Source organism: Trichosurus vulpecula, chromosome 9, assembly GCF_011100635.1.
Source record: "Trichosurus vulpecula isolate mTriVul1 chromosome 9, mTriVul1.pri, whole genome shotgun sequence".
Taxonomy (NCBI): Eukaryota; Metazoa; Chordata; class Mammalia; order Diprotodontia; family Phalangeridae; genus Trichosurus; species Trichosurus vulpecula.
The window spans coordinates 122,878,669-122,889,538 of NC_050581.1; the positions used below are offsets into that span (position 1 = coordinate 122,878,669).

Consider the following 10,870-nt stretch of genomic DNA (forward strand, 5'->3'; position numbering starts at 1 on the left):
GAGGATCCCCCACCCAAGAGCTTTAGTTTGCGAGGGTTCTACCTGCCTACACTTACTGTAATAGAAATGAAAACGTCTCCGTCCTATGAAAACAGGGAGCCCCAGACCACACTTGGAGAACTGCAGACTTACTTGATAGATGAAGAACTGCTAGTGATTTTTCCCAGATTACATACAGCTCGTAAGCTGCCTAGCGGGGACTCGAACCCACTACTGTGGCTCCATACCCTAAGGTTTCTTGTAGTACAGTATACCAAGTTTCGGGTCCCGCAGCTAGACAGACCCGCCCTCCAGGAAGGAGACCGAGCTCCAGCGTGGGTTCCTCCTGCCGCCGTCCTGCCAGCCCCACTCTGGTCCCTCCTCCTGCCTCGCCCCGCCCTTTCCTGCGCCCCAACTCCCTGCTCTGGGCTCCGAGGTCTGTGTGCCCAGTCCAAGGAGGAGGAGGGTGCAGCTTCGCAACTTCTCCGCCAGCAGAGTGTCCGAGATCCCTGCGGGCCTAGCGCCGGGCAGGACTCGCCCACTCTAGGGACGCAGTCTGTCAGAGTTCCGACGAGGCCGTGGATGAGGGCCCCGCGTGGGCTGTCCCGTGCCTCCGCGCCCATGTCCACGCAATGGCTCCGACGCCGCTTCCTGCACCGGGTCCCCTCCTGGGGTCGAGACCAATCCAAGGGGAGGGGATGGGCAACCTGCCTCGGGGACACTGTCGGTAGCCGGGGACCCCAAGCCTGTGGCAGAGCCGAGTCGGCTAGTCCGCTCCCCTACCGGCGGCCCAAGTTCCTGCGAGGTGTCGGCGCGACTCCCCGGCCTGACACTTACCTAGACCCTCAGATCCGTCCCAGGCCGGTGTACTGTCCGGCCCCGGACCGGTCCCTGCCTTGGAACACGGGCTATGCGGAGTGAGTGAGCAACCGCCCCCTCCAGCCTTTCTCCAGCTCTGGGCTCTCTCCCATCCTAGCCTCTCTTCTCTCCAAACTCGAAATCCCTCTGCCCTCTTTCCTTCCTCCTTTTCTGGAACTTCAGCTTCCTTGTGCAGCTCGGGCCCGAGGGATGAGCGTGGAAGCAGGGGTGAGGGGCTGACTTGGGATAAAGGGACGTGTGTTTGTGTGTAAATCTAGGGAATAGGAAATTCTGACCCCACTACTTTGGGGAGAGAGCAGGTCTTGGTAAACAATCAGAGGGAAATCTACCTCTGGGACCACCTTACCCACCCCTCCCCTTTATAGACCTCACCTCTTTTGTGAGATGGGGTCGGGAATTGTTCTAGAGACAACAGGCTACCCAGATACCTGGGACTGGTGTTGAAAAGGGGGCTAGGAGAAAGAGGAAAAGACTCTACAGAAGAGGAAGAAGCGTTTGGCATGTGGAGGAAGGGGAAGGGGCTCAGCCTAGTTCTCAGGTGTCGATTTGATTGTGTTTTGCTGGGGAAGGTGTGGGTGTAAGTGTGACCCTGAACTCTCCCAAGCATAACAGTTCCTCTTTCAGTGGGTTCACAGAGTAGGTAAACCGGGAGAACGTCTTTGAATCTATGTTGGTGACTCTGATTTAAGTTATTAGTGTGTAGGAAAAGCCCTGAAATCAGGGGAGGGTGACCATCAGAACTGACTCACCTCAGTCAAGTCAGTTGAGAGGGTAATAGGAATTTTGAGCTGCAAGGGATCTCAGAGACAATCTAGTCTCTAGAGGTGAGGACACTGAGAGCCAGATAAGTTAGGTTACTTGCCAGAGGTCACACAGCTAGTAAGCAGACGATAAATCAACAGACATTTCTTGAAGGCTACCCCAAACATAGAGAGCTCAGACAGAAAAGATCTTGCCCTTGTGTAGCTTGTAATTCAGAAGTCGGCCAAGATGTCAACATATGTAATTGTAAAACGATATTAGATCAGAGATTTACAAACAAAATGGAAGGTCTTTTGTAGAAAGGAGGATCTAAGAAGACTTCTTGGAAGTGGTGGCCTTTGAGTTGGGTTTTGAAGAATATATAGAAATGTAAAGCTTGGAAGGAAGGCATTTCAGAACAGCCTGAACCACTAAGACAAGGAGGCCAGAAAGCCCTGGGCATGTTTGGAGCAGAGATTTTTCTAATTTGGTGAGAGCCTAAATTACTTATAGGAGGCTATTACGAGACAAAGAACATCCATTGAGGACCTTGAATGCCAGACGGAGGAGTAGGGAGCCCACTGAAACATTTTTAAAAATATTTTTTATTGGTACATTTTGTCTTTATATTCTTACCATTTAACCCATACCCCCCACCCCTTCAGATTGAACCTCCCTTGTGACAAAAAACAATTAAGCAAAAAGGTAGATCTGACCTGTGTGCAGGCTCTGTGCTAGTAGATCCTTGCCTCCCTGCTATGGTGAAGGTTAGGGAGTATGTTTTATCATCTGGCATCTGGGGACCTTCCAGTACTCAGAAGTTGGCCTCTTTTTTTAGTGTTTTTTTTTTTGTTGTTGTTTACATTGTTATAGTCATTCTGTGTATCATTCTCTGGGTTCTACTGATTTCACTTTATCTCTTCTTCTAGATCTTCCCAAGTTTCTCTGAAATCCTTATATTTGTCATTTCTTACTACCCAGTTAGGTGGCACATCTGGAGTCACGAAGACCTGAATTCAAATTTGGCCTCAGTCACTTACTAGCCATGTAACCCTGGGCAAATCACTCAACCCTGTTTGCCTCAGTTTCCTCATCTGTAAAATGAGCTGGAGAAGAAAATGGCAAACCACATAAGTACCTTTGCTAAGAAAACCTCAGATGGGGTCCTGAAGAGTCAGACACCATTGAACAACAACATTCACATACCATTTTCAACCACTTTAATTGATGGGCACCCATTTTGTTTCTAGGTTTTTGGCTTGGTGTTTTTCTGCCACCAAGAGTGTCACTCTAAAAATTCAGGAATATATTGGGCCTTTGTTTCTGACTTTGACCTCCTTGGGTATGTCCAGTAATGGATAAAGGCCTGAAGATTCTGGGGCAGAGGAGTAACATAACCAGGTCTATAGGGGGAAAAATTATTCTAGCATTGGGAATGAAAGATGAATTAGAGGAGGGAGAGTAAATAGGAAGACCTGTAAATTACAATAATCTAAGTTTGGGAGAGGGTAATGAGGGCCTGTACTAGGGCAGTGGATGGTAAGACTATTGAGGAGGAGAGAGGATTGATGGAAGAGATGTTGAGAAGATGGACTTGATTTGACCTGGTAACTTGGATATTACATCATCCATACAGCATGTGAGGGAGAGGGAAGCATGAACATTAACACCAAGGTAGTCAAGTAGGGATTCACCCATCTGAACTTATTTTTTCATCTGTAAAATGGGAATAAATGAGACTGCCATTACCTATTTCACAGGATATTGTGAGGAAGGTGCTTTTGTAAACTTTAAAGTGCTATAGCAACTGGGATTAATAATGACTGATTCATGATACCATTATATTCTTGGTGACCTATTCTTTTTGTCTGTGTGGGGCTGAGTGAGAAGAAAATAGGGTTGGTTCAGCTGATGGAGCCCTTTGTCCAGAGAAGAGCTTGTGTACTCAGGATGGGGAAGGGGACCCCAACTCCAGCTACCCCACCCTTATCTGGGCCTGTAGCCTCTTTGCAGGATAATTCTTGGAGTGAGGTGTGAAGCCAATTGTGTCTACAGGGTTATTAATGCAGAGAAGTCTGAGTTCAATGAAGACCAGGCAGCATGCGGTCAGCTGTCCATCAAGCATAGGGAATTAGGGGACGATGACCAGGAGTGGATGATCCTGTGCCAGGAGGAGGTGAGGAGCCAGGCTGGGGTCTGGGACTGGGCAGGCCTGTTCTTGGAAGGCTAGGTCCTTGCCCACATGTATGAAGTTGGGGAAGGACCTAGGCTTTAGGCAAATGACTGCACTGCCATAACTTCACATTCACCTTCCTGGCACAGTATGTTACTGGCTGTTACTGGGCGCTGTTTGATGGTCACGGGGGTCCCGCTGCTGCAGTCATTGCATCCAATATCTTCCATAGCTGCTTGCGGGGAAAGCTGGAGGATGTAGTGGAAGGCATCCTAGCTCCCCAGCCCCCTATGCACCTCAGTGGATGCTGCATCTGCCCCAATGATCCCATGTTTGTGGAGGAAAAAGGAATCCAGGCACAAGATCTGGTGATTGGAGCCATAGAGAAGGCTTTCCAAGAATGTGTGAGTCTTGGACCAGAGCTGGGAGGAACCTTGGGTTGGGGCATCCAGAGTGGAAGGCAGGGATGGGCTTGGAGACCCATGGGAGGGGACAGAATGAATCCCTGTTTCTGAGCACACCCATTGGTGCTGGAGAGGTACTTTTGTGTGCTCTCAGGGAGAGTGGATCCTCCATAAAGATGCCTCCTTAGGTGGATAATGGAAAGTTGGGGGACTGGGGAAAGAAGCTATGGGACTGGAGGCAAGGACAAGGGGGGCGGTCCCTGCTCTTAAGGTTTGCCATTGGCTGCTGGGTCTCCTCTCCTGGGGCAGCTGCCTGATGGAATCTGGGGGTGGGGAGGTCGGGTTTATGTCAACAGGACACAATGATTGGGCAGGAGATGACAGCCACTGGCCAGTCTGGGGGCTGCACAGCTCTGGCCATCCTCTACCTGGAGGCGAAGCTGTATGTTGCCAATGCTGGGGATAGCAGGTGAACACCAAGAACTATCTGGGTCCCTTCCCTTCCTGAGTGTCAGTTCCCTTCTCTGTAAGAGGGTTAGACTAAATGACCTTTGGGATTCACTAATCAGGGAGACAGCATGGCATTCCCAATCTAGTTAGGGCAAATAAGTCATAGATACAGCTCTGGTTCAAAAGAGAACCCGGTAAATATAGGAGAGACGTGCACAGAATGAACTGTGGCCTGGGAGCATTTGAGCTGGGCTTTGAAAAGCAACGTAATAGTAGAAAGAACCCTTGGTGCCAGACCTGAGTTCAAATCCTAGTACTAATGTCTTTACACCTCAATTACTTCTATAAAATAACTAATTCTCCTAACTCCCTACTGAATATCACTGTTGTGAGAAAAGTGCTTTCTTTGTAAAACTGACAGTACTACAGCAAAGTGTTATTAACAAAGAACTTCATGTATAATGTTAAATCATAATACTATTGGATAGGAAATATTGTTAATATATTATTAATGCTATTAAATACTTGTCAATAAATTATTGTAAACAACAACATGGTAGAGCCAGGGACTCCTAATTCAGGACATTTGGGTTCTAGTAGAGATGGTAGACCACCAGCTGTAAGATGAAGTAGGGATCTCCCCCTCCTGACCTCCCACTTTGTACACGTCCGTCCTTTATACACTTAACATGTTCCTTTTTGTGGCAGGGCTGAGCCTGTGTCTTATCTGCATTGCCTAGACTGGGAACTCCCAAAGGCAGGCTTAAGGACTTACCTTCTATACCTTCCCTCTACCTCTTCACTTTCAGGTCACCCTATGGATGGTTTAGGTGTTGAGGTATAGTTGAAAAAGTCCTGGGTCTGGTAGTCCAGATGTCTGGGTTCTAGTCCTGAATCTTGGCTTATGACTTGCTGTGCGATATTGGACAAATTAAGGACATCAATTTTAGATGAGGAAACTGAGGGCTAGAGAGGCTAAGTAATTTGTCCAGGGTCACACAGGCAAGAGTGGAAGATCAGGGCAGAATTGAGCTTTAGACACATCCTTATAGATGGATGCACAATCACTGGAAACTGGTGATCCATTGGGAAGCTGTCCAAAAAAGCCAGCCAAAGGTGTAGAAGGCTCAGACTCCAGGATTTGGACCATGCTTACTGACACACTCTGAATTTCTTTCCCAGAGCCATTCTTGTGCAGAGAGAGGGCATGAGAGCTCTGAGCTCCGAGTTTACCCCTGAGACAGAGAGACAGCGAATTCAGCACTTGGTGAGCCACTAGGAGGTGGTGCTTGGTGGTCAGGGTGATCGTAGTAGCCAGAAGGACTTGAACTCCTAAGCCTACCAGGCAAAAGGCTGGGGCATTTCTGGGAGAGGGACAGGAGGGGCCTGAGAAGCTAGGAAACAAGGGTTCCACACCTTGAACTTGTTCTCGCCCTTTAGGCCTTTATTCATCCCAGGCTTCTGGCTAATGAGTTTACCAGGTTGGAGTTTCCCCGGCGCCTGAAAAGTGAAGACTTGGGACAGAAGGTTCTCTTTCGAGACTATAACATGAATGGCTGGTGAGTGGGTACAGGAAGGAAGTTTCTTTCCACTCTCGCTCCAACCAAGGCCCTGCTCAGAACCCTAACCTGGGGTTCTTGGAGGAGTTACAACCCTCTCTCTCTTTCAGGGGCTATAAACAAGTGGAGAAATCAGACCTCAAATACCCACTGATTCATGGGCAGGGGAAGCAGGTCAGTGATTCTCATGTTCCCACCTGCCCAAGTTTTCTTTGGTTAACCCTGTGTTTGATGCCTTTATTCAATGTCTAATAGGCATTTATGACCTTGGTTGGTGGATGGGCCAGGAGGAAAAGAGGCCTACTGTGTAGGTAGTCCCTTCTCTTGGAATGGTAACTTGTGAAGAGCAGGGACCATGTTTCCATCACTAGATCAGGGCCAGCCTCCCTCCTCCTCACTGCTAAAGCAACCTAATACAGGGCCCTGCCTTAGTACTCTTACAGGATACGCCTGCTGCTTCCCAGTCTTTCTAGCTGCCTAGTTACCCTTCCTGTGGGGGAGGGTTACCACTGACCAAGACACTAGATGGTCACTAGATGCCTAAGCATCTTATGTGTCCCCATGTCTGTCTTCTGTCCCCCACCAGGCTCGTTTACTAGGTACTCTGGCTGTGTCCAGAGGACTGGGAGACCATCAGCTGAAGGTCCTGGACTCAGATATTGACATCAAGCCCTTTCTTCTCTCCATCCCCGAGGTAAGGAAAGGACTGATCATGGCCTGAAGCCCAGGCCTAGCCTCTGAAATGTGAGGCAATTGCATATTTACAACGTAAACTGCACATCTCAACTACAGCCGGGACCCCCCCCCATCTTAATGGTGGGAGTGACCTTGTTTGGGGACACCGAGCTCTGATACAACCTTTCCAGGCTCCAGATGTTTTGAGTATCCAAAACCCATCGAGTTTGAAGGGAGCTTTTATCACCTGGTTGGTGGCAGTGAAGTTTTTCAGCCAGAGAAAATTTTCAGGTGGATAGCCATCTGCTGGAACACAATTATAGATCCCTGAAGTAGTGAAATACTGACTAGTCTCACTGGACACTACCCACCTACTCCGCCTTCTAACCCCTTCCTTTCCTAGGGGCCTCGGTGTGCCATAGGTTCATAGATCTTGGGCTGAAAGGGGATTCAGGGCCATCCAGTTCAAAATTCAAATGCCTTCATTTTACAGTTGAAGAACCTGAGACACAGAGCTTTAGTTTGCCTAAGTTCACACGGCTGATATGTTAGAGGCAAGCTTTGAACTCCTTTGACTTTAGAGCTAGGATACTTTTGTTCTAACATGCCACCTCCCTAGGTGAAAGAACACTGGGCAAGGAAGCAGGAGACCTGATTCCTTGTATGACCTTGGACACTTCTTCCTTCCTCCATTTTCGAGCATTCATTTCTTCCTCTTTAAAAAGCAGGATGTTGGGTTCCATGGTCTGGCTTGTCCTTTGCCATTCTGAAGCTGATTCTAACTGACCTTCCCATCCTGAAGAACCAGGTAGCTGGGTCTGGCTGCAGGTGCAGCCCTGGTGGTTTGGGAAGAGGACATTAAAGATCTCTTGGTTCTGACCACAGGTAACTGTAATAGATTTAGAACAGGAGACTCAGGAGGATGATGTGATCATCATGGCCACTGATGGACTCTGGGATGTCCTGTCTAATGAACAAGTAGCCCAGCTAACACGCACCTTTCTCCAGGACAACAGACATGACCATAACAGGTAATTCTAATGTGGGACAGGCAGCAGAATATAGTGGAGAGAATACTGGGGGTGAAGGGCTTGGGACCTGAAACCAGGCTGCTCAACCCTGACCACCTGTACTTCAAGAGGGTGGCACTTGGGATCTGAAGATTTAAGTCCAAACTCTAATTCTGACACTAGCCGCATGAACTGCTTACTATTTACCTCACAGCCATAATGAGTATTTCATGACCTTTAAAGCATGTGTGAGATATGAAAATTTTTTTTGTGGGAACATACGTGACCAACATTTCAATACTATCGCCACCAATTCAAGACTTCAGAGGGCAAGGAATTATGGCAGAATGTTGCAGATATATAGTGAAGAGGATGGACAAAAACAGCAGACACATTCAGATTTCAGCTCCAAAACAACTGGCTATGGGGCAGTATGCAGGCCAATCTTGGCTAAGTCTCCTTTTCTCCATATGGATTGTCTTGAGGAAAGCACTAGAGAAGTCAGTTGCTCCCTTAGGATGATGGGATAGTGTCTCATTTCCAGCTCCCTTCAGTCAAGGAGACTCATTCACCAGTGTTCTCCCTTCCTCAGGTTCTCAGAGCTGGCCAAACTGTTGATCCACAGGACACAGGGAAGAGAGGATGGCACCTGGGAACACAGCTCAGCAGGGAACGAGCTGGTGTCCTACGATGATATCTCAGTGTTTGTGATTCCTTTGCACCATAAAAAACAAAGTAGTAGAGATTCCTGAGGCCTTCCACTACTAGCCAAGCCCCACCTCTTCTTGAAACCCGGGAAGGGCCAAACTAAGGGAACCTCAAAAGGAGTTGACGAGGATGACCCAAACATGTCTTGGGTTTCACATGTGCCTCATTTACTCACAGCAGGCTCAAGACTAACCAGAAAGACATGTCCTAAATGAAAAAAAAGATCTGGCTTACCCTGAGAGGGTAGAATGATTCCTGCCAATTAAAGCCCCTACCTAAGGGCAAGGGATGGGTCGTTCCTCCTCCCATTCTTTGTCTCCAGAAAGTTTCTTCCCTGTTTTGTCCAACCTAACTTTGGGGAAGATGGAAAGTTACCTTTGCCCTAAGGGAACATCATGCTTCTGCTGAGGAAGGATTAGAAGAAGCCACATGATCCTGGCTAAGATGTTTCTTTATGCTTCCAGGATACCTGGTCCTCTGATTCTAAGCATTTTGTGGGTGGATAAGGCTCCAGAATGGTTTCTCTATGCTACTTAAATCATCATATACATTAGAGCCAGGACTGAAAATGCAAACTGGTGGCACCAGCTAATTTGTTTTTTTGTCTTTGTAAAGTCTTCTAGCCTTGTCAGAGTTGCTATAGAGACAGAGGTGGATGCTTAACCTAGATGCCTTCTTACCTGGTAATATGTACCACAATGCTTATCTAGAAACCTCACAGGTATTGTTGAAATGGAAGAATTCCTTCCAGATAACTGTTTAACTCCATTTTACAGATAAGGAGACCTCCCTCTCCCAATCCAGTGCCCTCACCCCCCATCCCCGAACCAGAGCTTGACTTGAAAAGGGGGAGAGAGGTGTCATAATTTTAAATATTTCCATTAAATGTTAAATACATGGACCCAGCTAGGCCCCAGTGAAAAGTAAGAAAAAAATGCACCTCTCTCCAAGACATCACAAAAAGACTTACGGACATAGAGTACTTGCATATTCTGTCAGATGAAATGTTGGCTGGTTTTGCTAAACTTTCTTCTTTTGCATTTTTTAAAAAAACTTTTTAGCAAAGGTAAAATTAAGATGTTTAACTCAACAGAAGAAAAATTCCTATCTGTATTCTTATCTGTGCCTAACTTCCCAAGTCACTTCCTTTACCAGTGCATTTTAGGTGCCTAGGTAGCCAGCAATGATGAGTTCCAATTAACTATCACTGTGGCCACCTTCCCGTAGACCATCCATACTCCTGGACACCCAAAGTCTAGAGTAGTCTGCCTTTGCCTATCTTGTCCCTTCACTTAGCTTTGGCCTCCTACCCTTCCCAGCATCACAAAAAGTGTCAAAGATCAAAATGCCAGAGAAATGCAAATTACTAGAAGCCACTTCCTTGCAACTATGTCCTAAATTCCCCCAGACTGAGTGAGTTATTATGCCTAAGGGCTCATCTACCAGCTGCATAAGAGAGGGTAAATTTAGGTTATGTGGACAGCAGTACTAATTAGGATTGGGCCAGAGGCCGTATTTTTGGGCTCGTAAGAGCTCTGAACATGAGAAAAATTGGGGGATGCAGTGGGATGGTTGAGGCAACTAATGGATGTACTGGTGGGTACACTAGGCTGAGCCTTAGTGACCACAAAAATATATCCCCAACAGTATTAATAAATACTTCTCAGTGGGGAAGAGTTGACCTTTACCAAAAAAAGGATGTTTATTTGGTTGGTAGGCCTAATTCTCACCAAGAGGTGGTGAGAATCCTTTTAACTCCACCTCCCATGCCCACCCCCTGACTTCTTTCAAAACAAGCCACGTAACTCACAACCCCTCAACTTTTCCTGGCCTATACACCTCATCCCATAAGCATCCAGTGATTTCCCCTAAAGCTCTAATTCTACTGCTATTTAGTTCCTCCCAAACACCTATGGCATGAATTGTGGTCCTCTCCATCCCCAAAGCAAATAGACACCACCATCATGACCCAAACAGTTATCTCTGTACTGTACCTTTCATCAAACCATTTGAAGCAAGGGGAAAGAATCACATCTCTTGCTGAAGGTACATCAAGCAATGAAGGCAGTACATAATCACTCCAGACCTGGTGACTCAAGGACAGTAAGAGTCCAGTGCATTTGCTTTTTAAAAAGCCAACCCACACTGCCTGCTGTAGTACACACATATGGCTTATGTATGTCTCAGCTGAAATGCGCCCCCTCCAATCTAGCTCTAAAGAAGTAGTAGGGCAGGCGTTCCACCACATACCGACTTCTACCCTTTAAAAAAACACTCCCCTCAACACAGGAG

The 10,870-nt window shown here is 47.2% G+C and overlaps 1 protein-coding gene across 1 annotated transcript; it reads left to right on the forward strand.

Moving 5' to 3' along the window:
* Positions 1-424: 424 nt before the first annotated feature.
* On the forward strand, positions 425-8,906 carry PPM1M (protein phosphatase, Mg2+/Mn2+ dependent 1M). The gene is made up of 10 exons (XM_036739090.1): positions 425-896; positions 3,655-3,775; positions 3,922-4,176; positions 4,533-4,645; positions 5,809-5,893; positions 6,067-6,185; positions 6,296-6,359; positions 6,772-6,879; positions 7,746-7,891; positions 8,463-8,906. Exons 1-10 carry the CDS (start codon positions 562-564, stop codon positions 8,620-8,622), a joined length of 1,506 nt encoding a protein of 501 aa, XP_036594985.1. The 5' UTR covers positions 425-561; the 3' UTR covers positions 8,623-8,906.
* Positions 8,907-10,870: the final 1,964 nt, after the last annotated feature.

Excerpts from the sequence above, each read along its gene's own strand:
- PPM1M (XM_036739090.1), top strand. The coding sequence starts at position 562 with ATGAGGGCCCCGCGTGGGCTGTCCCGTGCCTCCGCGCCCATGTCCACG. Across the intron at positions 5,894-6,066 it reads GACAGCGAATTCAGCACTTG|GCCTTTATTCATCCCAGGCT; the intron begins GTGAGCCACTAG and ends CTCGCCCTTTAG. Across the intron at positions 6,186-6,295 it reads GACTATAACATGAATGGCTG|GGGCTATAAACAAGTGGAGA; the intron begins GTGAGTGGGTAC and ends TCTCTCTTTCAG.